Raw genomic sequence first — 27697 nt, 5'->3', positions numbered from 1 at the left:
GGAATGGCTTCCCACTGACAGAGAGCAGGGTTAGATGGGATATTGGGAAGGAATTTTTGGCTGTGAGGGTGGGGAGGCCCTGGCACAGGTTGCCCAGAGAAACTGTGGCTGCCCCATCCCTGGAAGTGTCCCAGGCCAGGTTGGACGGGGCTTGGAGCAACCTGGGCTAGTGGAAGGTGTCCCTGCCCGTGGTAGGAGGGGGACTGGATGAGCTTTAAGCTCCTTTCCAATCCACACCATTCTGGGATTCTGTGATGAACTCCAATCTCTGCAGGGATTTGGATTAACCAGAACAGGATTTTTTTTGCTGAAACTCCATTTTCTGGAAAGGGAGAGAACAGGAAACTTCTGCTTGCCCAACAGGTTGGAATCAAACCACCTGCTTTGAAACCAAAGAACCATTTTGTAATAACCTTCTAAACATTCATGGGAAAAATACCCAACTGACGTTTTTCAGCCCATTTTCTTGTAGCTGAAACCACTCAACCTGCATTTGTAAATCACCCTCTCCCAGTCTCCCCATTTTCAGTTATTTTCTGTCAAGTATCTTATCTCCCTTAAAACTTTTCTGCAAATTACTTGTTCCTTTGACATTAAGACATAAGCTGTAACGTGGACGGGCCTCTGATCTTCCAAACCCAGTTAAACCCAGTAATCAGACTTTAAGCTGATTTGAAAGCGAGTTGAGCTCTGCCTTCAGTACTTTTTTCTCTTTTTTTATCTGTGATTTAGGGAGAGATGATCCTGCCGTGGAGCAGGGACTGGGCCAGGTAATGCTCTTAAGGTCCTTACACCCATCTCTCCTCTGCTGTGGCTGAGTCTGAGCTGTTTGTAGCTGAAAAGGAGCCTTGGATGAATAAAAAATGGGTTTAAGTGACAATTTTTCACACTGAACAAACAGAGGGAAGGAAAGGACAGGAGACATATGCCAGGTTTCTGCTCTGATTTTCCATGACTGTCGGTTCATCTTTAAAACAAATCAAGAAATAAAAGAGAAAGGAAAAGAAAAAACTAAAAAGGGCTTCTTTTCCAACAGCAATTAGCAAATGAAGCCTCTGCTTAATGGGCATTTGCAGAGGGCACAGACACCACTTTGTGCCTCTGGTTTCTCATCAGGGCTCGTGCAGCTCCCAGCTCCCAGACAGAGAATTCTGGCTGACAAAACGATCTTTTTAGGTTATTGCTGCATTCCTGAGCTGTCCCTGCTCGCCCAGCTTCGCCTTGGGAATTGTCAGGATTACAGAGCGAGCTGTGAAAACCCACTTAGCGGGTGGAAAATATATATTAAAGAAAAAAACAAACAAACAAACAACAAAGCAACAGAGCAAAATGCTGCCTTTTTCTGCTTCCTTTGCGAGTTTTCTCTCTCACTGCACTTTTCCCTGTTATCCTATTAGTGCTTGTCCTTTATGAGTCTGAATAAAACTCAGAACTGATTCATATTCCCTTTGAAATCAAATATTTAAATCTTAATTCAGCACGAGGGTTTGTGCTGCCATCAGAGACCACCGTGACTTCCAACCAGTCTCTCCCAGCAGGAAGAGCTGGAATCTCCTCTGGAATTAACCTGCCCTGCTGTGGATGCAGCACCTCACTGAGAGCCACCACCGTGGCCTCTTGGAGCACCTGTGCTGGAAACCAGAGTTCCTCGAAGACATGTGGCTGCTGGGAGACCTGGGATCTCTGAAATTCCCGGGAATAGGGTGCTCAAGGTGCACCTGGAGATCCTAAAAATTTCAGCCGGGCTTTTTTGAGCTCGATGTGTGTAAAGCAGCTGGAATTTGGAAAGGACAGCTCTGCTCTTCCCCCTGCACCTCGGGCTGGCTGGGAGGGAGCTGAAGCTGCGATAAATTAAACTGAAATATGAGCGTTCACACGTTGGTTCAGCAGCACCAGGAGGAAAATGATGGAGCTTTGGAGCTCTGCCCTGCAGGAAAGGCCCAGCAGCTCATCTGGAAACAAGTTGAGTTGCGAGAACTTGTGTCACACTTGCCCTTGGTTTCAGATTAATCATGAGTCGGTGATTAAACGGAGTCAATGGAAATTAGGGTTGAATTGATTTGGGGTGGATCACATGGAGACTGTCCTGCTTTAACAAATTGGTTTTAAGGAAGAACTTTTCCTTCAGCCCTGTGCAGCTCTGTGTGTTGAACTGACAGCACAGGGGTGAGGGCTCTGAATTCCTGCCTGGTGCGGGGGATAATTCCCACCCGGAGAGGCTCCTGGTCATTAAAATCCCACAGGTAACACGGCAAGGAGCAATCCAGTCATCCTGCCTTTCTCCCAGCTCCTCTCTTTCTCAGATCTCTCCTCTATCCGGAGTCAGAGCAACACTTTAAGTGGTGGCAAAGCAATTGAGGTGCTCTGCAAACAGCTCAGACCCAGAACTGTGCTCACAGGGAGCCCAGACAGCGGCAGGTCCACCTGAAATGGCTTCACATTTAGGACCTTCCAGCATTTCACAGTGACACTGGGGACAGTGGGGGATTTTGGGGTTGTCCTGTGCAGGGCCAGGAGTTGGACTTGATGACCTTTGTGTGTCCCTTCCAACTCAGGAGATTCTGTGATTCCACATGGGATTCAGTTAAATGTTGGACTTGATAATCTTGGAGGTCTTTTCCATTCTTAATGATTCTTGTTCTCCATGTGCTGGCTTGCAGCAAAAGGAATCATCTAAGATATCCCTGATGTGTATTTGGGACAGGGCTGTTTTGTCAGTGGTTTTTCTTGCTTTCACTGTTTTCTTTACAAACTCAGGTCAGATCTGAGAGAGGGGAGTGAACTGACACCGTGGAACCACACAGAGATGTCCTGTGTGGGCATCCCACAGTCCCACCTTACTTGAGGGAAAAAACAGAGCACTCATTATGGAAAGAAAAAAAATAGCTGGATTTAACACTTTGAATCCCTGGAAGTGTCCAAGGCCAGGTTGGATGGGGCTTGGAGCAACCTGGGATGTTGGAGGTGTCCCTACCCCCGGCAGAGGGTTGGAACAAGATGAGTTTTAAGGTCCCTTCCAACACAAACCATTCTGGGATTCTGTGATTCTGTGAGTGATTTTTCAATCATGGAGAAGCCAAGGGATGATGATGTATTTAAGACAGTGAAAATAAAACATTTTGCTGAGCAAGCCCTGCTGTGGAAGAGGTTACACTGACTCCAGTGCTTCCCTTGGAAAATGAGACGTTTCATCCCACACTTGAGGTGTGAGACATCTCACCATGGCAGGAGGTGACCTGGGAGCTGTGAATTGATGTTGAAGCATTTAGGGTGGAGGAGGATGTGGAGAGGGATGATTAACCCCCACTCTTGGAGCACTGAGGTGGGAGGTGACAGGCTTGGCTCGTTATGGTCAGACAGTTTGCAAATTGGATGAAGCTTTGGCAGAAGGCTGTGCTGAACCAGAGCTGGTCCTTCCTTTCCTCTCCAGAGGTGTGTGAAGCTCCCAGCAAGTACCAGTAGGTCACACTCTGGGAGGAGAGAGAACAGCAGCCCTCGGTTGTTTTATAGCTGGTTGTTAACTGCACACCCTGATTTAGCAGAGAGCACATGAGGGGGGAGCAAAATTCAGAAGCAGAGGACCAACGTGCTCTTTTATTATGTGTAATACAAAATATTGCTGCTTCTGGACGTCCTGCTGCTCCTCTGTCTGTGATCCTGGTGGATAAAACACTACCACCACAATTTGGGATAAAGTACCTGGAGGAAAGGCCTGGTGCCCCTTTGCTGTGATATTTGCTTTTTACAAAGGGAGGGAAAAAATTGCAAATGGTTGTCTGAGTGTGTGACAGGGGAAATAAGTGCTGTGTCCAGCTCTGGGAACATAAGAAGGATGTGGACCTGTTGGAGCAAGTCCAGAGGAGGCCACGGAGATGCTCCCAGGGCTGGAGCCCCTCTGCTCTGGAGCCAGGCTGGGAGAGCTGGGGGGGTTCACCTGGAGAAGAGAAGGCTCCAGGGAGACCTGAGAGCCCCTTCCAGGGCCTAAAGAGGCTCCAGGAGAGCTGGAGAGGGACTGGGGACAAGCGATGGAGGGACACGACACAGGGAATGGCTTCCCACTGCCAGAGGGCAGGGATAGATGGGATATTGGGAAGGAATTCTTGGCTGTGAGGGTGGGGAGGCCCTGGCACAGGTTGCCCAGAGAAGTTGTGGCTGCCCCTGGATCTCTGGAAGTATCCAAGGCCAGGTTGGATGGGGCTTGGAGCAACCTGGGACAGTGGGAGTTGTCCCTGCCCATGGCAGGAGGGGGTGGGATAAGACAAGCTTTGAGGTCCCTTCCCACACAAACCATTCTCTGGAACAATCCCATAATCAATCAATCCCATAATTAAGAGCTGCAGAGCTCCGGTTTGTGCTGTGCCAGGAGCATCTTTGGCTGTTGCATCCAAGGAACTGCTGCATTGTGTTGCAAACCTCTGGAGCACTGACAGCTCCTCTCTCCCTCTCTCCTTGCCCTCCCCAGGCCAAGCGTCGTCGTTCACGCAGCAGCCCCAGGACCAGGTGGTGATCGCTGGGCAGCCCGTGACCCTGCTCTGTGCCATCCCCGAGTACAATGGCATCGTGCTCTGGATCAAGGACGGGCTGGCCCTTGGAGTCGGACGGGACCTCTCAAGTAAGTCAGGATACTGAATTCAGAAAATCGGTCCGAGAAACTGCTCAGAGACTTTTTTTTATCTTTAAGCAGCAAGGTATTTGTTTATTCAACGGTGGGAGCAAGCCAGCTCGCACTGGACAAACTTGCTTGAAGGCTTCACACAAAATCAGCAGGTTTTATACAGTTTTCATATCTGATTAAATGCATATTCAAGTGATTACAACATCTATCTATACATGGCAATAACAGGCGGAGTGTAGGTGGAGCTCAGACCGGGCTTGGGGCGGTGCTTCTCCTGACCCTCAATTTTAGTGGGAGATCCACTCTTCATCCCATGGGTCTGGGGGCTAATTCTCGTCTTCCTCAGCCTGACCTCCCTTCTATTCTATTGTTCTTGACCCGCTCACTGAGGCTTGGAGAAGGCCTTGGCTCCCAGCCTGTTTCTTCTGTTCAAATGTCTACCTTATCCTACTGCATCTTAATTTATTACCTCTAGGCCTATGACATGTTCTTTTAGCATTCTCTTAAGTTTTGGTCCAGTAAGTAGAACAGATCATTTTGAATGTTAGTAGCTTGTTAGTAGGCCCATATTTCTTAGTTAACTCTTTTGGGCCTGGCCTCCTGTTTCAATACCACCCTCCCTGAGCAAGGAAAGCAGGAGCTCTCCCTCCCCAGCAGTGCAGGCACAACCACAGCATTTATTTCGGGAGCAATGTTTTCATTTCAACTACAAAAGCTTCCAACTCAGACCAAGTGAAACTTGGAACAAAAATACTTGAAACTTGGAATAAAAACCCTTGAAACTTGGAAGAAAAATCCTTGAAACTTGGAATAAAAGCCCTTGAAACTTGGAATAAACCAGAACTTTTTTCACCCAGACAGAGGTGGTGGGTTTCCCAGTGGAAGGGCTCCTCCTTTTTCCTTGCCCACAGAGGTCACGGATGCTCCAATCCTGGCAGTGTTCAAGGCCAGGTTGGATAAATCCCTGAGTAACCTGGTCTAGTGGGAGGTGTTCCTGCCCATAGGAGGGTTGGGAGTAGATGATCTTTAAGGTCTATTCCAACCCTTAACATTCTGTGATTCCATGTTTCCTGAGGATTTCAGTTAACACTCCTTCATCAGCACTTCTTTGAAACAAAACTACTGATTCCCACAGGTGTCACCTGACCCTTTGGAAAGCCCTGCTTCGGTTTCCTTGACTTCTGGAAACAAATGTCACATTTCCAAAATGCAGGACGAAATGTCTTGTAAACGTTGAAAGTGCCTGTTTTGATGTTGTCAAAAATAAAAAGAATCATAGAATAGAATATCCTGAGCTGGAACGGACTCACAATTCTGTTTGCTTTGGATAAATGTTTTCCTTGCAGCCCACAGGTACTTGTGGCTTCCTTAAGCTCTACATTTCTCAAATTAAAGTTTGGTAACCAAATTCCTCAGAATTCTCATTATTTAATCCCATGCCTGCATTGGGATTGAGGGTTAACTGCAGCTGGTGAAAACTGGTGCAATCCTGGGGAAGTTATGCAGGTTATTCTATGTATTTTGCTGGAAAACACTGATTTGTGAGTGAAATATTTCACATGAATAAGGCAGAGTGTTTGCTGGGAGCCCTTCAGGATCTGCAGCCTCGTCCCCCCGAGTGCTGCAGAGGGTGGACACGTGTGACGTTCCCTCTGCTCAACTTCTGGGAGATCTGGGAGAGTTCTCCCCCAGCCCAGCAGCAGCGTTCAGAAACCAGGGGAGGCTCTGTGTTTTCTGGTCTCCAGAGACCCTAAAGTGCAGTGCCTGCTGCTTCTTCCCCTCTCTTTTTTATTAATACATGTAATTGCTCATTTACAGCCTTGCCCGAGTGAGCAGCCCCCTCTTCGCCTGTTTTTCAAAGCCACAGCTTTCACATCCATCAGAGAGCTGAGCTCTCCATGCAAGACCTTGCAGCTCGACTGGGTAACAACAGCTCCAGTGGAGTATGGAGCTGATGGGAATGACTTCCACAATTAACAGAGCTGGGGCTGCTGGAAGCCAGAGGAGCTGCCAGCTCGTGTGATGCCAGCTCAGCCAGTGTCTAATTAGCGAAATACAAACAAACCCATCACTTGTATTTCTCGCGGTTCAGGAGAGCAAATCCTGCTGATGATAACTCGGGAAACAACAAGGGCCCGAGCGTGTGCCAGGATGGCCGTGTCACACAGTGTGCCAGGATGGCAATGTCACACGGGGTGTGCCAGGCTGGCTGTGTCACACAGGGTGTGCCAGGATGGCTGTGTCACACAGAGTGTGCCAGGATGTCTGTGTCACACAGTGTGCCAGGATGGCAATGTCACACGGGGTGTGCCAGGCTGGCTGTGTCACACAGTGTGCCAGGATGGCAGTGTCACACAGAGTGTGCCAGGATGGCAATGTCACACAGAGTGTGCCAGGTTGGCTGTGTCACACAGAGTGTACCAGGCTGGCTGTGTCACACAGAGTGTGCCAGGATGGCAATGTCACACGGGGTGTGCCAGGCTGGCTGTGTCACACAGAGTGTGCCAGGATGGCAGTGTCACACAGAGTGTACCAGGATGGCTGTGTCACACAGAGTGTGCCAGGATGGCTGTGTCACACGGGGTGTGCCAGGATGGCCGTGTCACACAGAGTGTACCAGGATGGCAGTGTCACACAGGGTGTGCCAGGCTGGCAGTGTCACACAGAGTGTACCAGGATGGCAGTGTCACACAGGGTGTGCCAGGCTGGCTGTGTCACACAGGGTGTGCCAGGCTGAGGGCAGCCTTCCTCCCCTCGTGCTCCTCGTGTGCCCAGCCAGGCTAAGCAGGGCTGTTGGTGCCCCCAGACCCAGCTTTGAGCAGAACCAATCATGGAATTATTCCAGGGTTTCACCACAGCTGACTTCAGGAGCTGAGGGAATGCCGTGGCAGGTCGCAGAGGAGCCAGAGGTGGTGGGTTTCCCAGTGGAAGGGCTCCTCCTTTTTCCTTGCCCACAGAGGTCACGGATGCTCCAATCCTTGCAGTGTTCAAGGCCAGGCTGGATAAATCCCTGAGTAACCTGGTCTAGTGGGAGGTGTCCCTGCCCATAGGAGGGTTGGGAGTAGATGATCTTTAAGGTCTATTCCAACCCTTAACATTCTGTGATTCCATGTTTCCTGAGGATTTCAGTCGACACTCCTTCATCAGCACTTCTCTTTTGAACCTGTAGGGCAAAATGTGCAGTCTCCTTCCCAAATCTGGAAGGGTTCTCTCTCTCTCTCTCGGAGCTGGCTGCCAAGGAGGGGAGGAAGCTGCCTGCCTCCTGGGAATGTCTGGGGGGTGCTGGGGCTCTGGGTCTGTGCTCTCCATCCTCGGGCTCGTCGCTCCAGCTCCTGACCCGTGTGCTGTGCCCGGCAGGTTACCCGCGCTACCTGGTGGTAGGAGACCATCTGTCGGGACAGCACCACTTGAAAATCCTGAGGGCTGATCTCCAGGATGACGCCGTGTACGAGTGCCAGGCCATCCAGGCTGCCATCCGATCCCGACCTGCCCGGCTGACCGTCCTGGGTGAGTCTCCCCGTCACTCCGGGGAGGATTTTTGTCCTGGTTGTCGCCCCGAGGGAATTTTGGACAGAAGGTGTTGTTGCTCAAACAAGAGGAAATGGGAATGAATTCATGGAAATTAATCCATGGTGAGAGCAGTGGGGGTGCAGCTCGATCCTGAGAACAGGAGCAAGGGAAGATGTTCAGGGAGTAAAGCACTTCAGGGATGGAGCACAGCAATCCTGGGATGAGTAACAGAGGCACCAAGTGTTTGGCACTTCAGCTCCATGAATTTACACGCCAGCTGGAGAGTGCATGTCCATAAATTTAAGGATATGTAGAGTGTCAGTGTCATCATAATGATGCCCTTCCTGCAGCACTGCTCTGCAGCAGGACCAGGATGAATCCACCACTGGAGGAAAGGCTGGTTCCTCACTATTGCTGTATTTTCATACTATCTTCATATTAATATTCGATCATCCTGCATTTCTCAGTAATTAATCCTTCCCATGAGCATCACAGGAGGGTGTTGCATGGGATTGCAAACTAGAAGTGGCTCCCAAAATCTGGTGAAGACTCTTTATGGGTGGGAGATGGGAGAAGAGCTCTGGCAGATCCAGAGGGCCCTGTTGGCAGCAGGTGCAGGGGGGTCTCCCCCCAGGAGTGCTGGGAAAAGGCTGTGTCAGCGAGGCTTCCCGGAACGCACGAGGCTTCCCGGAACGCACAAGGCTTCCGAGAAGTTAATGAAAATGGTATTTTTCTTGAAAAGCTTGGACAAAACCCAGCCTGTACTGCTGCTCCCAGATCCATCCTGATTATTCAACCCCCAAAGTTGAAACCATTTGCATACTGAAGTTTCTTTAAATTGAAGTTTGGATTTGGGGGTTTTTTTTGCTGTTGGTTGGTTTGGTTTTTTCTTCCCCTGGTTAATTTCCAAGGGAAAAAGAAAAGCTTTTAAAAAGATGCAAGATTTTCAGTGCTTTTAGTCAGATCAGCACTAATTAGTTTTAAGCAGCCAAAAGAAGTGAATTAAGGCACTGGTGGTGGTTGAAGGTTCACCTCACCAGAGCCTACACCTCCCCACGAAAACAAGTTCTAATTTTGGGTTTGCAGTTTCCCCTGTGTCTGTTTTTCTCTCTCCACAACTCTCCAACATTCCCTACCCCTGAACTTACACAGCTGCCATCCCTTCCTTCCCTGACCCCCACCATAATGATGATTTTGCTTTGATCCATCCTTCTGCTCAATCAACCCCTGGCAGCAGCTCCGAGCTCTGACATGTGCCCACACATGAAAGAATCCCGGGAATGAGCCGGAGAGCGGGAACATTGCCTTGCTCTCCGACAGCCCCTCCTTCGCCCGGGCTCCCTCCTCCCGTTGTCAAAGTTGCCAGAGCCCAGACAAAAGAAATAATGTTATTTAATTAGAGCTAAAGATTTCAAAACTAATTTAGTCCCAGGGCGTACGTCAGAGCCGCCGCAAAGCGTTGATTGAGCAGAGAGATGTTTTTATGGATCAAAAGGAAATCGTTATTATCTTTGGGGTTATGGAATGTGTTGAATAGATGATAGTTAATGTTTATGTGCATATACATGGTAGTTGCTAATTGGTACATTTACCTAAGATGTTCAGCAACTTATATTTGCAGAGTGTTTTCCTTTTAAGAAAATTAAAGTTACAGCATGTTCAGCTTAGGCCAAACTGGTGGGAAAATGGAGGTTTGGAACCCACTGGTGGCTCATCTTTCACTTTAGGTGTATTTATGCAGATGTTCTGGGGGGGGGAAATGGTCGTGGCCCCAAGGCTGCCAGAGTTCAAGGAGTGTTTGGACAACATTCTCAGGCACAGGGTGGGATTGTTGGGGTGTCCTGTGCAGGACCAGGAGTTGGACCTGATGATCCTTGTGGATCCCTTCCAGTTTGGGCAATTCTGTGACTACGTGAAATTTAGGGGGACTGGGGAGGTAGGAGGGATCATCCCATGCTTGGAGAGGGGCCAGGAGGTGGTTGGTGACCAGTGGCTCCCACAGTGTGTCCTGCAGAGCCGGCAGTGAGGGTGGGGCTGCCACGGGGAGGGGTCTGTGCTCTGTGTTTTAGCCACCCCAGTGGAGGGGACAGAAATGGCACATGGGGGGCAGGTGCCTCAGCACCCCGTGCTTTGGGAGCCAGCTCTGGCTCTGGCAGCTGGTGCAATGTGCAGCCTGCCAGGCTGAACTCGCTGCGTGTCGCGTTTGTGCAGAGCAAGGGAGGGACATTTCCGGCGGTTCCAGATGTGCACTGCCACCAGCTGTGCACACATTGCTCCTCTCAGGATCTGGTGCACGAGCCTATTTAGTTGTGAGCCAGGCAGCTGCTCCAGAGGGGTGTGGATCTCCCAGGTTTCATCTCGCCAGGTTGGGAAGGGATGTGCCGAGGCTGCCTGCGCTGCCTCACTGGATGATGCCTGTGGGGTGTTCCTTCATCCCTGTGTGCCCAGTTTCACCTGAGACTGCAGACATCACCTGGGCATCCCTGGATCTGGGACAGCTCTCAAGGAAAGGATTTGTCATGGATAGGGCAGAGCTGAGAGGGGCTGGTGACTGGGAGCCCAACATCTGCTGCTGGTTCGCCAACGACTCAAGGGGCTCACCAGCCAAGTTGGGTGTTGGAGGCAGTTCTGGGGAGCCCCATCCTGCTCTATCACCCCCAGCCTCGTCTCTGGAAAATACCTTGCCTGTTATTTCTACATAGGTTGGTGCCACCTTGTCTGTTCTTGCCAGCTTTTCCACTTCCTTGGTATCAAGATATCCCCTAATGCCTCCCAATCCAAGCTCCAACTGCTGTCATTCATGTCTGACAACAGCTTTATGGGACTGATGTCTCCTACTTCCCTGCTCAGATGCAGAGCTACACCATATTTTAATTAAATATTTAAGGTTTTGTCACATTGTTTTCAAATCTACATGGTTAAATGTAGTGGAACAGATCATTCCATAGCCTTGGAAGTCCAAACATTCAAACGGATGAGCCTATTAGTGTCATCAGCATCAGGGAAAAGCTTTTCTTTGTGGAATCTCAGCAACAAATATTCCTTGGGAATGTGGCTACAACCCATCCCAGAGCTGGAGGGCCCCACTTCTCCAGTTCTCCCTCACCTTCCCTGCCACCATTATCCAAACTGTCTGGGGAAGGAGTCACTGCCCAATGTTCTTGGGATCTCTGCCCCAGCAGTGAAGGCTGACAAAGCTGATGGGATGGGATTTGGGAGATATGGCAGCATCCATGTTTTCTGCAAGCAAAGGATGTCAAGGCAGTTTGACAGGGGAGCCCAAGCCAAGCAGGCTTTGGGAAGCCACAGGAGGGCTATTTGCTACCTGGTACATCTTTTATGGCAGGGCTGCTTAATTTATGATCTATTTAACTAAGCTGGGGTATTAATTAAATAAAGTAAGAGCCTGATTAGGACTCGGAGAAATTTAAAAATAAAATCAGGCAGCAATCGAGTGAAATTGCAAAGCAAACACTTTGGCTGTAACCACTGGAGAGCTCCCTCCGGTCTTCCATCAAAGCTCCGAGCAGGGAGGGCAAATACAAGGGATTATATTGCCAACAGATGTGTGTTGTTAAAATATGCATCTGCCAGCCGTGGAGCTGGAGGAGCCGCAGGGCTCGCTCGTGGATCCCTCTGCACTCGGGGGACCGGAAGGAATTTGAGGCCCCTCCAGCCGAGCTGGGATTTGCAGACCCGTTAATTAGTGTTGAGGCAGCAGAGCGAGGAGCAACTTTGAAGAGAGCACTGGCTTCCCCTGGAGGGAGCAGAGGGGAGGGCAGAGGGGACCACAGGCTCATGGACCCTCAGTGACCAGGAGCCGCCGTGCTGGAGGATGGAGGAGGCCAGGGCGAGTGGAGCAGAGGGATGATGAGCTGTTGGAACCTGGATGGTTCCTCTCCTTCACTGGAGCCTTGGCAGGAGCATCCTGGGCCTGTCCTGGTCTGTCCTCCCAGCAGGAGATGTGACACCTCCAGCCCTGCCATGTGCACAGACTGTCCCGGGAAGCTCTTGCTTGTCACGGGGAAAAGGTTGGTCCCAGAAGTGCCAGTGGGAACTTGGTGGCAACCAGGAAAATGGGATATGAGGGTGTGAGGAGGGAGGTAGGGTTGCTACTTCCAGAGGCTTAAGGTGAATAATTGATGGGCAATTAACTTGTACCTTCACCTTTTATAGTCTAATTCCCTCCCTCCTCCCCGTCCATGGCCTCTTCTAATATTAACTCTGCCTTCACTTGTGTCCCATTAGGAATAAAGCTTTCTTAAATCAACATGAATTATTTAACTCTACAGATTAAGTTAATTTGGAGCCAGAGCTCCTGTCTCTGACAATGGCACAAGTCAGGGATGGGAGAAAAGGAGGGTCACTGGGGTGTCAAGTGCAACCACGTTCAGTCACAACCATTTCCCTCTTTTTATTTCATTTTTTATTTTATTCCAATCCTCTTCCTTGCCAAGTCTTCCCAGTGCTCCCCTGCAGAGCAGAGGAAGCATTTCCATTACCAAAATGATGGCTGGCAGCTTGAGACATCTGCATTTCCCAGCTTTCCTGCTCTTTAGTGGAGTCTGATCAGGAAATAAAGAGGTTATGGCCTGGGAAAGGCCATTTTTCAGTATTTGTTTGTAATGCTGATCTGCAAGGAGAAAATGTAATGAGGTGATGTTTCAAATCCAGAAACAGTTCAGCTTGGAACCTTTTCTCCACACTTTTCAATAGAACTCAATTCTCTGAATGCAAAATTCAGAGCATGTAGAGCCAGGATGTCAATTCAGAACAAAAAAAAAAAAAAAAAAAAAAAGAAGAAGTGATGAAAATGTGATCATTTTCTTCCAGACAGTCTCTTCTCCTTGAACAAGTTTGGGCCTTCACAAAGCTGCATTTTCTGCTGGGAATATTTTCAGTGGCAAAACAGCAACCGGCTCTGCTGGGAATGAAACAGAAACATCAAACAATCGAGCGCAAATCCCAAATAACCTAAATATTTGATGTCATGTCTGAGCAGCTTAAGTTTACAGCACTCTGAGCCGGCTCCCTTTGATAGCAGAGGGTGGCCAGGTTTCCTTGCTCGTGCCCCTGTGTGGCTCTGGGGTGGGAAGGCATCCCTGTGGGATTCACCAGGCCCAGCCAGGCAAAGCAGGGCTCTGCACGAATTCCAGGGGAAAGGCAGTTCTGGAAACCAACCCAAAGAGAGGGACTGTGGGCTAAAAAACTGGGTCTAGAGATGGGTCCTCCCAAGGTGGGTTTCATCAGGGTGTTGGGAAGTGCTGCTTCCCCCTTTCCAGGGTCGTTGGCTCCCTGTCTGTCTGGAGGAAAAAGGCAGCAACTGCACCAGCTCCATTCTCTGTAGTCTGAAGGAGACAAGCAAAATTCCACCATCACATGGCCATGAAGCACATCCTGGCTGTGGTGTGGCCAAGGGTGAAACACTCCATGGGACGCGTCCACCTGTCTCAGGCTCTGCCGGTGTGGGAGCAGCACAATAATGACTTTCTGATTGTACAAATGGGCAGAAGGAAGTTAAGAAAGGGCTTTGTTTTACATTACGGGCATTAAAAATGATAAATAGCATCAGAATCATGGAATAGTTTGGGTTGGAAGGGACCCAACCCCCTGCCATGGGCAGGGACACCTCCCACTAGCCCAGGTTGCTCCAAGCCCTGTCCAGCCTGGCCTTGGACACTTCCAGGGATCCAGGGGCAGCCACAGCTTCTCTGGGTAACCTGTGCCAGGGCCTCCCCACCCTCACAGCCAACAATTCCTTCCCAATATCCCATCTAACCCTGCCCTCTGGCAGTGGGAAGCCATTCCCTGTGTCCTGTCCCTCCATCCCTTGTCCCCAGTCCCTCTCCAGCTCTCTTGGAGCCCCTTTAGGCCCTGGCAGGGGCTCTCAGGTCTTCCCAGTCTCTTCTCCAGGTGACCCCCCCCCACCTCTCCCAGCCTGGCTCCAGAGCAGAGGGGCTCCAGCCCTTGGAGAGTCTCTGTGGCCTCCTTTGGACCCACTCCAAAAGGTCCATGTCCTTCCCAACAGGACAAGGTTATATCTGAGCAGGGGTTGGTGTTTAATCACACAAAGGGAAGCTCAGCAGGGCCAGGCCAGCACTAAGCAGATGCTGCCTCTGTTCCCTAAAACCCTGCTCCAGGTTCTGGGCTCACACATTTGCAAAATTTCTGTTCTCTTAAAAGCCCTGGGCCCTGGGGTTGGGTGATGCCGCCTCTCCCATCAAATCTCCCCTTCCTCAAATCCCCAGAGCCACAGCAGTGATCCTTCCAGCACGCTGAAGACTGAAGGACCACAGAGTAAACGGGAAGAGATGCAGCTGGGAATGATTAATGCCCGGGTTCCCACCCCAATCTGTGATTCCTTGTCTCGGGGCCGGGAGGGCATCGTGGTCCTGACCCGTGTTCTTATCGAACACAAAGCATTTGCCTTCTCTGCACAGAGTCTGCAGGTCTGGACGCACCTGATGGATACAAAGCACAGAGGGCTGATAAAAAAGCCTTTCTGATTCTCTGTCATCCCCTTCCCTCCCCCCAGCCCCTCTGGCTGGCTCTGCCACCCCCCTGCCCTTTGCAGGAGAGCCATGAGCTGCCACGGCCGTGAGGTCGCTGTGAGGTGCTGTGGGGGTGTTTGCTGTGTGTCAGGATCCCTCTGTGCTCATCACTTGGACTCGTGTCTGCCCCCTCTCCTGCTCTGGGCACAACTCCCCAGTGTCCCACCCCTAAATCCCCCCCTGTTTGCCCAAACCATGGGGGAGCCAGCGCTCCCTCTGCATAGCACCAGCCTTTCCCTTTGCAGCACACACTGCATCCAGCAGCTCCTGCTCTCTGCAATGCCTGTGGACAGGGGACATTATTCTGCTTCATGCCCTTTTGGATCGCTGACACCTTGCATTCGGCATCACCCGCACGTGCAGAGCTCTCTGTGCCGTGCGCGCCCACGCACAATTCTCCCTCTTGCCAATCAAGACACAACTCCCCCATCTGCATCCTGCCCGTGCTCCTCTGGATCCGCATCTGTGCTCCCAGAGCTCCGCTGGTGCCTCTCCCGGGCGCACACACGGATGGGATATAGATCGGAGCGCCGGGGTGTGCTCGGAGCCCGCCCAGCCCGCGGATCCGTCACCGCCGGGAGCTCGGCGGGTTGTTAGTGACCTGACACAAGTATTGACTCCCTCTCCCCTTGTCAGCCGGCAGAGAGGAACGAGGCCCTCGGAGCGTGACATCACCTGAGCGACAGCCCCCGCTCTGCTATCGATCCCCCCGGTGAAAAATGACCCGGCGGCTCGGCGGGGCAGGACCAGCCGGGAGAGCGGAGGAGGCACTTTGGGAGAGGCTGCCTGCAGCCACCCCGGCTCTCTGCTGGTGCCCAGCCTGCAGGGTCGTGTTTTCCTGGCTCCAAGAGCTTTGCCAGCCCTTCTTCCACGTCTTGCATTTCCCTGCTCCGTGTTGTGTTGCCCAGCCCTGCCCCCTGAGCTGCTCTGCCAGCCATGGGAGGGTTCAGCCCTCCCAGCCCAGCATGTCCCAGCCCGTGGGGGTGGAAGGGTTGGGAACCCTGTGATGAATCTCTCTGTTACACATCCATCAAACTGCTCTCTGGTCCTGGCACTTCCCAGTGGCTTTGGATGCCCCTGTCAGTGTGATGGATTTCAGCTTCCCGTCCAGCAGTAGGGCTGGGATGGGTTTGGGGCTGTGGCATTTCTTTTGGCTCACCTTGGGCTGCAAAAGTGGATAGTCATGTCTGAATGGGTGACCTGTGGGTGTCCTTGGTAATTAAGAGGCAAATAACCACCCAAGCTCCAGGATATTCCTCACATGCCAAGGAAAGGTTGGATAAATGACCCTCTGGAAGGAGCTATTACTCTTTTTTTGACATTAAAGGTGCCTCATGTGCTCAAATTTGCCTCTTCAGGTGGCAAAGAGAGGTGGAAAGTATGGACATAGCATTGGATGACCCAGCCAGGGCTCTCCAGCCTCCTCCTGCTCCTGGGAATTAGGTTGGTGCTCTCCCCCAGGACAGGCATGAAGCCACACAATTGGGTTCCTCTAAACTCCTCAACTCTGACCTCCACAGAGAGAGACAAGGGATTCATGGCAAATTATGGATTTAACACCTATGATGAATCCCCATTACAGCATGAAATGAGAAAGGAAAATGTAGCTAAATGGAAGATTTCCCCTGGGCAGCAGGAGGCTGCAGCTCATGAGAGGCTGGGGAAAATAGGATGAAAAACATGGGTGGAAAAAATAGAGAACTAGGAAAAACCTGGTTCTCTTTCTAAATGTTGCAAAACCTTTGTAAGCCACTGCTTGCAGGTTAGTGAGGGTTAAAGGCCAGGGCTTAGACATGGGACACATCCAAGCTTTCCAAGTCCATCCCTTCTGGTGTCGTGACAAGGGGAAGTGAATGGTTGTTGGTGATCCCTTGGGTGGTGGGAACAGCCAGTCCCCAGTCCCTGGGGTCAGGACCTGCCCTTCACTATGCTCTGAGCGTAGCCAGGCCCTGCATCAGTCATGTCCCTTTGGGAAATGCTAATGGATCACTGGAAGGATGAAAAAATGCACTGAAAAATGCACTTTTATCTTAGACTGTGCTCCTCACTCCCAAACAGGAGGTTTAAGGCCAGCTTGGAGCAACCTGGTCTAGTGGAAGGTGTCCCTGCCCATGGCATGAGATTGGAACAAGGTGAGCTTTAAGGTGCCTCCAAACCCAAACCAGTGTGGGATTCTATGACTGTAGGATAATGCAGCTGGAGATGAATTCCCACAGGGAGAAGCAGTCAGTAGCTGGCACTGGGTGACTTTGCTGGAAGTGTGGGAAGGAAGACAGGCTTTAGTGACAAAATATGGGTGGGGAAGTGCTGGGAAGGGACACCCAACATCCTTGGCTGTATGGGCAGAAAGGGAATCCAGTGATTTATGGCCTCGATGGAAAAATGCACGTCCAGGTTCCTTTCTGTGCTGCCAAAGCCTCCGTGTGCAACCTTGAGAGAGTCCTTCAGGCTCCAATCCCTCCCTTAAAGAAAGGGAAAAAGGAGCTGGGAGAGGCAGAAACAGGAGAGTTTGGGTTATGAGCACAGCCTGCCTCTTTCCCTGCGACGGGAGCGACATCCAGGGGGTTTGTGCAGCCGGTTGGTTATTCCAGGGCTGGGCCCCGGCCAAGCACAAATGCTGCAGAGTCATAGCTGTGGAGACAAGTGTCTCCAATCTGCACTGAGTCATAAATCATGTAGGGGCTGAACTCTCCTCCCTGTGACCTGGCAGCACACGAGGAATCCTCTCACCATCCCCAGCTCACGGCAGCACAGAGGGATGGACACCGGACATCCCACGGGATAACCCGGGAGCATCCACGTACCCAAGGTGCCTGTTTCTTATTCAGGTTGTTGCTAGGGAATTCTGCAGACATTTCTCCCAGTGGGTGAGAAGTGACTTTCAAATCAGTGGCAGCACGAAAAAAAAATCGTGATGGAAAAATAAGGGTCTTTCATGAGATCCCATTTAATTGCTAACGAAGCCAAAAATGGCAGCTCTCACATTTGGTTCCCCAACAAAACCCAGACAGCAGCTGCCCCGTTTGTATCTGATTCCAACTGGTAGGTTTAAAAGATGCAGGAGGTGTTTAATGATAATGATAATGATTTACATTTATATAGTGCCTTGTATCCACTGGGATCACAAAGTGCTTTATATATTTATGGATAAAAATATACCGGATAAGAAGCACTCCATCCATCACCAAATCACAGCCCCTTCCCCGGCAAGCTGTTCAGGAAAGAACTGCTGCATTTCCAGAATCACTCTCCCTCCTCACTGCTACAGCACTGGGGGGGCTGCACAGTAATTTTGTAATAAAACCAGGTGATAAAAACACTTTAAAAACAACAATGTCATAAAAAAGGAGAACCCTCAGTGTTATAAAACTGCACACAGAGGAACAGGAGGGGAAACTTGAGAGAGGGAGGGTTATAATGGCTTTAAAATGAAACAGAGTAGGTTTGGATTGGATACTGGGAAGAAATTCTTCCCTGTGAGGGTAGGGAGGCCCTGGCACAGGTTGCCCAGAGAAGCTGTGGCTACCCATCCTTGGAAGTGTCCAAGGCCAGGTTGTATGGGGCCTGGAGCAACCTGGGCTAGTGGAAGGTGTCCCTGCCCATGGCAGGGGGTGGAATGAGATGGGCTTTAAGGTCCCTTCCAACCCAAACCATTCTGGGATTCTGTCATAAATAGGGACTGTCACCATCCTGGAGATCAGCTCAGGAGGAAAAATGTCTTCCAGCTCCTCTGAGTTCAAAGGTCTTGGCCCACAGCAGCAGCTCCAAAGGGCTGGTACCATCAGAGCTGGGTAGACAGGGACCTCCCAAGCTTCGTTTGGAGCTGACAAAACAAATTTAAATCCTGACATCTGATGCTCAAAAGATGCCTCTGTCTCCATGCCTGCTTTGTGCTGCCATGGAGCAGCTCTGTTCCCACAGGTTGGGTGCAATCCAACCACCTTCCTTCTCCAGCTTCCCCAGTGAGCTCTGCCAGTGGCCTCGTGCTTTGGTGCCTCTCCTGAGGAGAGTGGATCCTTCCTAGCCCAAAATCCTCCTGCTGAAACAAGCCACTCAGTCACACCCTTCTGATGGCAGCCTCTGGCTCAGCTGGGCCTGAGAAGCAGGCAAGGGGAGGGGAGGAAGGAAGGGAGAGAGGGAATTTGAGGCTCTTAGAGATGTTCATTCAAAATTCATAGGCGCAAAATTGCAGTCTGCATGGATTTGTTTCCTTTGGAAAATTACAGGAAACTACAGGCACCAACAACTGTTATTCAAATAGCCACTTTAGATGATTAGGATGGCAGGAGGCTGTACTTACACATGCAGCCCCAATATAATCAGGCAGGGTGGGAAGGCAGGGCCAGGCAGAGGGAAGCTGGAGGAGCTGGGAAGCTTTAAGTGGCAGCAGGGGGGCTCTGTGGGAAAAGCCACAGGGCCAAATCCAGCCCCAGTGTTGGGGGCTGAAGCAGCAGAATCCAATTAGCTTCCAGGTTTGGGGTCCTAAGGAGAGCACAGAGGTCAGTGGCAATTCCTGGGGGATGTTTCTCACCCCCTGTGAGGACGGGGAGTGCACAGGTCCAAGCACTGCTCCTGCTACAAGGTGTCTCCTCTCCCCTGCACTGCCATCATGGCCCAGAAATCACCACAGAATCCCAGAATCCCAGACTGGTTTGGGTTGGAAGGGACCTTAAAGCTCCTCTGGCTCCATGGGCAGGGACACCTTCCACTAGACCAGGTTGCTCAGAGCCCCAACCTCCAGAAAATCCCACTGCCACTGTCCCTCCTATCCATCTTCATTCCAGCTTTGACCCTCCACCTGGTTCTCCCTCATTAGTGACATCATTGAGATCACAGAATCCCAAAATCCCAGACTGGTTTGGGTTGGAAGGGACCTTAAAGCTCATCTGGTTCCATCCCCCTGCCACGGGCAGTGCCACCTTCCACCGGACCAGGCTGCTCAGGTGCACCCTCCTCACCCCCTGCTCTCCTGCCTTCCAGCACAAACATGCAGCATCACTCCCCAGCCCCGTTATAAATCAAGAGGGAAAGTTTTCACCCACCCTGAATTTATTTAGAAAGAAAAAAAGAAAAAAGAACTTTAAAGCCCCTCACACGCCAAAGCCTGAGCAAACACTGCTTTGAGGGTTGGCCTGCAGGTCAGCAGCGAAACACAGGCAGAACATCTGAGCTGCTGAAGGGGGAAAACTGTATAATAATAAAAGTAAATTCTTCAGTACAAGTGGAAGGGAGAAGCTCCCAGATCCAGAGAGCTGCTTCTTTCCCTTTTGAAACGTTTCCCCGCAGCACCAGCGATGTCCTGCAGTGCAGAGCAGCCAAGAGCACCTCACCCTCCTCCTGGCAGTGTCTCCCACCCAACCAAAGCCTCTCTCCGTGGCTCCCAGCCTCCTTCCCGGGGATGGAGAGCTTCCAGCAGCCTGTTCACGGGTGTCCCAAGGTGTCTGGGAGTATTTGCACACAGGCAAGGGCCCATCTGCAGCTCCCCGGGCGCGTTGGCAGCCGCCGACGTGGAGCTTGGCAGGGCTGGAGCTGGAAGTGCCTGCAGGGAGCAGCAGGAATGTGGCTCCCAGGACCTGAGTGGGAGCCCTGGGGGGCCTTGAGTTGCCAGACCCCCAGCCCCAGCCACGCAGGAGCCCTGGGCCTGCCTCCTTTCCCTGGCTGCAAAGTCATGGGGGGCTTCAAAGGGGAATGGCTTTAAACTGAAAGAGGCTTGGATTGGATATTGGGAAGAAATTGGATTCTGGGAAGGAATTCTTCCCTGGGAGGGTGGGGAGGCCCTGGCACAGGTTGCCCAGAGAAGCTGTGGCTGCCCCATCCCTGGAAGTGTCCAAGGCCAGGCTGGATGGGGCTTGGAGCAACCTGGGCTAGTGGAAGTGTCCCTGCCCATGGCTGGGGGTGGGACTGGATGAGCTTTAAGGTCCCTTCCAACCTGAACTATTCTGGGATTCCATGATTCTATGACCTCATGTCCTACCAAATTCTTCTCCTGGCAAGCCAGCCTTGTTCCAAAGCACTTGGAGGAAGGAAAAAGGTGGATGTGGATCTCTTGGAAGGGAGGGAGACCTAAAAGGACTGAGCAGGAGGTCTAGAAGGGGGTAACTTTCAAGCACAGCCAACTCAGAAGGCAGCTTTGACATCCTGCATGTACAAGGAGACCTTTGCAGAGCCTCTGGACTCTCCTTAAACACAAGTTGCTCCCTCCCTGCTCACACACCCTGAGTGTGAGTTGGCTGGACACGGATGGTGATGAGCTGCTTTGCACACTCCAGCCTCCCTTCCTTGTCTTTACAAGTGCTTTTCTCTTATCTTACAGTATTTTGCAAAACCTCACAAGCATTTAGTGGCAAGACTTTTGCTAAGAGGCTGTTGATGACTCTGGAGTAGACAGCAGGAGGGCTTTAGTGACGTGTTCTCTTCCTTTCCATTGGAAAAAGCAGCTTATCTGCTTTGGAGAATACAGCTTCTTCCTCCTTATCTGTGCTGAAATCTTATCTAAACTGGTTCAGGTGGCGGAGCTGAGAGAAGGAAATAATTAAGCAAGACACAGGTGAAATGCTGACATTATTATTACTTAAATGGCCCAAACCTTTTACCTCGCGTATTTTTTATTATTATTTTACTTTTTTTTTTATTGCTTCTGACACCCAACAAGGGATAAATCGGTTTTTCCAGGTTATCTCACCCATCCACACACATGCCACTTCACCCCCCCTCCTCCCCACCCAAATATAAATCTCCTTTAACTGGTTCTGTTGGCAAGACAGAGAAATAATTAAGGCGAAGGTGGCTGCAGTGTTGATGTTATTACTGTAATGCAGCAGCCTGTTTAGCTTCTTTGCCAATGAAATGCAACCAGGGGAAAATCAGTTTTAAAGATTACCTCCCAGAGATGCAAATAAAGGAGCGGAAACCATGTAGTCAGGAAGAAATGGTCTCAAACTAGGAAACATTTCAAAGTCGGTGACAGTCTCTTAGGAGCTTTTAAGACCACAATTTACCTTTTGACTGCATTCTATTTTCTCTGAAATCCTTTATTTCCCTCTTATTTATTGACTGGAGAGACAGCACAGAAACAAGAAAGTGATTCTCCAGCCGCTGGTCTTAAAAATCCATAGAAGGAAATTGTTCTCGGGAGGGAGGATTTTTGTTGTTGTTGGGCACTTCTTTTTTCCTCCCTCCCCTCCCCTTGTTTTTAGCCCTCTCTGTGAACCAGGGCTTAATTGAATCACTTTGCCATGGAGGGGCCTCAGACTGGAAGGGATCAAGGTCAGGGGCACTGTCTGGGAGTGAGAAGCCCTGATTAGGGAGGTGGGAGCCGCGGTGATAACGCAGCAGGATGTGGCACATCCTGCTCTGGGCCACACGTGGGGTGAGGGTGGAGGGTCTCTCCATCCCCTTCAGGTGGCCACCAGCTGCTGAGTCACAGCCATGTGCTCCAGGGGGACTTCTCTCGTTTCAGGGATGGCACTGCAGGTTGGGAACATGGACATCTCTGTGCTTGGATTAGCATCCCGCTCTCAGATTAGCATCCCACTCGTGGGAGCATCCCACTCTCAGGTCAGCACGTGGCTCTCCTTTAGCAGCCTGCTCTCGGATTAGCCTCCCTCTCTTGGATTAGTGTCCCACTGTCAGATTAGCATCCCAGTCTCAGATTAGCATCCTAATATCAAATTAACATTCTGATCTCAGATTAGCATCCCACTGTCAGATTAGCATCCCAGTTTCAGAACAGTCTCCTGCTCCTGGATTAGCATCCTGCTCCTGGTCTAGCACTCCACTCTCAGATTAACATCTCTATGCTTGGATTAGCCTCCTGCTCTTAGATTAGCGCCCTGCTGTTAGATTAGCATCCCAGTTTGGGATTAGCATTCTGCTCTTAGATCAGCCTCCTGCTCTTGGATTAGCATCCCACTCTCAAATTCATGCTGCTCTCAGGTTAGCATCCTGCTCCTGGTTTAGCACCCCCCTCTCAGATTAGCATCCTGCTCTCAGATGATCATCCCTGTCTCGGCTCAGCATCCCCCTGGACACAAGTGGCAGGATGGGAATGCTGTGCCTTGCCTTGCCTGCTCCCTCCTGCTCCCCCCACAGTAGTTCCCCCACCCCTCACACTCGTGTGTTGCTCACAGGCTCCTGTCTGTGGGTGCTCCCTGATGGAATGATACTGTGCAAAAAAACCCCCAATCATAGAGAATTCCTGCAGTGCTGGCCTGGTTGTCCCATCCCAGCTGTGAGCCATCCCTGCTGCCCAGGAGAGCCCTGGGAGATGGCTCTGCTTGGAGGGAATACCCACATTAAAAAATAGTGCATCAGTTTAGGCTGATATGGGTCAGAATCAGTGCAGCCCTGTAATGAGAGCCTGGATTTTAGAGATTAAATACTTTTAGGCCATCTTTCAGTAGCTCTGTTTAATTACTCCTCGCATCTCCCAGCCCTGCCTTCAGGGAAAGGACCACACCAGGACGTCTCCCACTCCATCACCAAGGTTTCCTGTTTATTGATACTTTTCTGCTTAATTTATGAGGTTGCACCTAAAAAAATTTGGGGAGGTTGGTGTCAAAGTCCTGCCTGTCTGTGCTGCAAAGGTGCTACCTGTCTGTGCATCTCCTCCTTTCCATCCTCCAAAATGCTTTGGGTGGTCCCAGGGCCATCTCAACAGGACACAAGGGTGTCCACAGCGGGATGGTGTTGGGGTGAGGAAGAAAGGGAGCACCCACTGCTCTGGGTGATGCCTCTAGAAGAGCTAAAAGGGGGATTACAGGCTCAGGAAACCTCCTGCAGCAAGGATTTCTGTGCACAGACTCCTCAGATCAGGCTGCTCCATTTTCTGGCTCCGTCGGTTTCTGTCTCAGCTCCCCAGGCAGGACTTGAAGGTGTTTTGCTGTTCAAAGGTACCTCTGGCTGGTGCAGAGGCAGCCAGAAGGGTGGGAAAGGAAAAGTGCAGAGGTTTGAAAAGTTTCCCTTTTGGAATGAGGGATTCTGCTACAATTGAACTGAAAAAAGACTGATTTGGGCAAAACCTGCTGTGGAACAAAATCAGCTCTTTCCAGCTGCCACCCTGGGTGTGCATGTGCCCCTTTCCCTCCCCACACCTGGTCACCTCCTGTGCTGCCCTGCGATGTGCTGAGGTGTGTCAGTGGCTGGGAGCTCCAGGCTCTCTCCTGGGGGTTGGAGCTGTGTCACAGGAAGGTTTGTGGGGATTGTGTCCATGAACATGACTGAATAATGACATAGGAGCCATTCCCACCCATCTCCCAGCTTTCTGTGCAGCCTGTCTCCTGTCTTCCCATCTCCTCTGAACCCTTTCTGATTTCTGCTGCTGTTGGGGACTCCAGGAGGAGCAGCATCCCGGGAATGTCAGTGGAGGCAACAGGACCCCTCACCCTGTGAGCCCCCCCTGGCACCAGGACACCCCCCCCACACCCCGTCCCTCCTCACCTCCATTGCTGCGGCGAGAGCACCCTCTCCTGTCTCAGCTCTGCCTCACTGCCCGTCTCCCTGCTCCTTTTCCCAGCAGATGCCAAGGCTGAGGCTCTCCAGCACATCCCAGGGTGAGGCTGTGGGGACAGGGACCCCCCAGCCCAGCACCCACACCCTGTGTCACCCAGTGTCCCCCTGCCAGCAGCACCGGCGGCTGCTCAGGGGGACCGGGGGAATAGTTAAGTAAAAAACAATTTCTAGGAGAAGCCTGCAATAATTACTAATTAGATCTGCTTACAATTATCTCTCTTTGCAATCCCATACCTGCTGCAGAATAGCTCCAGTTCCTCCTGACAATTAGCAGAGAGTCTTTATGACACACGGGGTGATTACGTTGCCATCGCAGCCTCCGTGGCCAGCGCTGCCTTATTAAAGGAGGGCCCCTATTTCCAGGAGAACATTGTGATCAAATTAGACTAAAATTAACTGGAGTAAATTAAGAATAAGAGGGCTTTCTTTCATCTGCTTCCCTTTCTTCGCCGCCGCACAGTTGCCTCTGGGTTGGTTATAAAGCTTTGAGTGTTGATTGTGGTACTTGACTGGGCAAAAAGAGGCAGAAAGTGGCAGCAACTCATTTCTCTGGTTTGCCTCGGAGTGAAATCTGCATCCACGTCCTCTCACTCATCCACCTCCTCCTGCTCCTCTAACCCCCAGTCATGAAAGCTCAGGGCTGAAGCCTGACTGAGCTCAGGGCATGTTTGGGCAACGCTCTCAGCACATGGTGGGATTGTTGGGGTGTCCTGTGCAGGGCCAGGAGTTGGACTCGATGATCCTGGTGGGTCCCTTCCAGCTCAGGATATTCTGTGATTATGAAGCTACAGGGCAAGACCCAAACCCGCATCGTTTCAGCCCCACCCCAGCTTTAATGAGCTCTGCCTGCAAGTCCCTGCCATGCCAAGAGCATCCCAAAGTGCTCATCCCACACTTCCTGCCCAGGCCATGGCTTTGCTCAGAGCAATAGCGGGAATGGGGTGGATTTCCCCCAGCAACCCTAAACCCGACACTCGCTGGCACTTAACACGAGGCTTTAATTGCTCCAAAGCCAAGGCTGGTGCTCAGCGTCAGGAACAATCATCCAACGAGGAATTGGGAGATTGTTTTAATAGCAATGGGCCAAACAAAATAATCATCAAGTGGTTTGAGGCTTTTTTTGCTTTATTTTTCCCCACAAACTGGATTATTGGTGAGCAGAGCGTGGTTTGTGGGAGTGTGGCTCTATCCATAGGTCTCTGGAAAGTGGAGGATCAGACAAACTTTTGGCTGTGGGGTGGTTATGTGGACTGTTGCTTTGCCTCTCCTGAGTAGGAGGCTGAATCATCCTAAATAATAGTGTGGCAGAGGCTGGTGGAGAGAAGGAATAATACAGTCTCTGGACCAAGCCTTTGGATAAATCATCCTTCCAGTTAAAATCCATGAATTTGACAGGCTTTGTAAATTGTGTCTTATTATACTTTCACCACCTTCTCCACCTTTACTTGATGGCCTCATCCCCAATCCCCCAGATCAAAGTCCTGCTGGATTGTGGGGTCCCTTATTGCATCTTTAGCCACTCCTGGTTTTTCCCTTAATCCAGGAGCTCCCTCAGCAGCACCTGCAGGCTGAGCCTCCATCAGGCAGCTCCACTTTGAACTGGAATTCCCAGTTGGCCTCTAGATGGGCAAAACCAGGCCACAAGCAGGGACTGGGGGCACTTCTGCAGTGCTCAGGATGCTCTTCATACAGACCATGCCATTGGTATGGGAAGGAGGTGGACACAGGGCATGTTTCAGGTGGGCTTTGGGAAGATGTTTTGGGAAGCTCCAGTGGTTGGGATGAAAGATGCCCTGGTTGGCATGAAAAATGCAATGATTGGGATGAAAAATGCAGTGGTTGGGATTAAAAGTTTCTCAGTGAACAAGTCAAGATGCTCTTTTTCCTCCTTGGTTTCAGTGGAAGACGCTCACGAGACATGTCTGATAAGGTTTTAGGTTTTGTTCTTTTCTTTTTTCCATTTCTTTCCTTTGGAGAGGAGGAAAGAAAAGAAATGAGTGAGTCAAAATGAGGTGAATAACCTTCATTTTTCAAGGTTTTTTTGCCATTGGAAAGCTGAAAAATTCCATCTTGTCTGTCTAAAATGAAATGTTGGAGTTTATTGTTCATTCTATAAAGGTTTGATGACTTCTGATGAGTTCTTGCCTGCTTTTCTCAGTGCCTGGGGAGCTGGCAGCCAGCAGGGATCCCTGCCCTGCTCAGGATGCAGGGTCTGGTGCTGGCAATGCCCTATGGTGACACCTCAGTGGGTGCCAGGGAGGAGGGACAGGCAGCAAGGGGGAGGTGGGAAGGGCAGAACCACCCTCAGAGGGTGTTTGTGCTGCTCCCACTCCTGCAGCCCCCACATTTCCCTTCCTTGGCTCAGAGATGGGGCTGGCAGTGGTCATGTCAGAGGATTTTCCTGCTCCAGGTCCTGGGGAATCAGAGCAGGAAAGTGAGTGTTCTTTATTCCCATCACACCCCAACATCCACGAGAGCTGAGAATTCTCCGGCTGCGTCACCTGGGCTGGGCTGGGACGTCTGCCTGGAGTCCCACCTCGTTCCTCCAGCAGCCTCATGGCAGTGAAGGGGAAAATTAACAGCACTTCTTGCTTTGGGGACAATCCCTTCATCCAAATCCCTCTTGAAATCTGGCAAGGGCTGGGGGTTTTGTTTGCAGGGAGCACCCAGGGTTTGCTGGGAACAGGAGGCCATCTCAAGGCAGGTTTCTAAACCCCTTTGTACCATCCCAGGCACCGTGGGGGCTCTGAGGCAGGAGAATTAACCCCCCTCCAGGCAGGGCAGAGCCCAAGCCCTGTGCCAGGTGTTCCTCCTGCCCTGTCCCTCATCCTGCCTTTGCCTTAGTGCAGCACAGCAAAGGGTTAATTGAGCTGGTACAAACCGAGCCCAGGGCAGGAGCAGCAGAATCCTTTTCTCCACTGGAATGAGTCATGTTTTCTGAAGGTATTTCTGCTCTCCTGACCTCTCAGCGTTGCTGCCCACCCTGTTCCTGGTCAGGATCTCAAACTGCTCTTTGCAGCTCATTGTCAGCCCTAATTGCTCTCTGCTCAGGCCCCAAACACACACAGGAGCAGAGTGAAGACAGAGGAATTGGTGTGTTAATCCCTGGCCTTGCAATGGCACTCGCTGTGCCAGGCACCCCTATGGCCACTCAGACACACCTTTGGACAAATGGGGACAGTTCCCTTTCTCTTGGGGGATGCTGGAGACAAAATCACCAGAGAAATGACAAACCAATTCCTGCCTCGGGTGAGGGGGGAGTGACAAATCCCAACGTCACACTACACTCCTTTAGCTCATCCTTTAGTCCTAATGAGCTCGTGTGAGCCCCCCAAGAGGGGCTGGCAGGATCCTGCACGGCCAGGATGGGCCACAGCCTGGGAAATCAGGGGTGATGCTGGTGGGTGGCAGGGTGTGTGGGAGGGAGCTGCAGGGACAGCTCTGTGAGTGCAGGAAAGGCAGAGGCTCTGCACTGTGAGTGCAGGAAAGGCAGAGGCTCTGCACTGTGAGC

At 51.1% G+C, this 27697-nt stretch overlaps 1 protein-coding gene across 4 annotated transcripts in view; it reads left to right on the top strand.

Moving 5' to 3' along the window:
• KIRREL3 (kirre like nephrin family adhesion molecule 3) overlaps window positions 1-27697 on the top strand; it is a 357949-nt gene that overhangs the window by 256635 nt on the left and 73617 nt on the right. For all 4 annotated transcript variants that reach the window (XM_027655693.1, XM_027655692.1, XM_027655691.1 and 1 more), the window contains 2 exons: window positions 4463-4612; window positions 7973-8122. In XM_027655693.1, coding sequence (XP_027511494.1) covers window positions 4463-4612; window positions 7973-8122 — 300 coding nt within the window. The remainder of the gene's footprint in view (window positions 1-4462; window positions 4613-7972; window positions 8123-27697) is intronic.

Source organism: Corapipo altera, unplaced genomic scaffold (assembly GCF_003945725.1).
Source record: "Corapipo altera isolate COAL_440 unplaced genomic scaffold, ASM394572v1 71, whole genome shotgun sequence".
Classification (NCBI taxonomy): domain Eukaryota; kingdom Metazoa; phylum Chordata; class Aves; order Passeriformes; family Pipridae; genus Corapipo; species Corapipo altera.
This window is presented reverse-complemented; position numbering and strand designations above follow the sequence as displayed.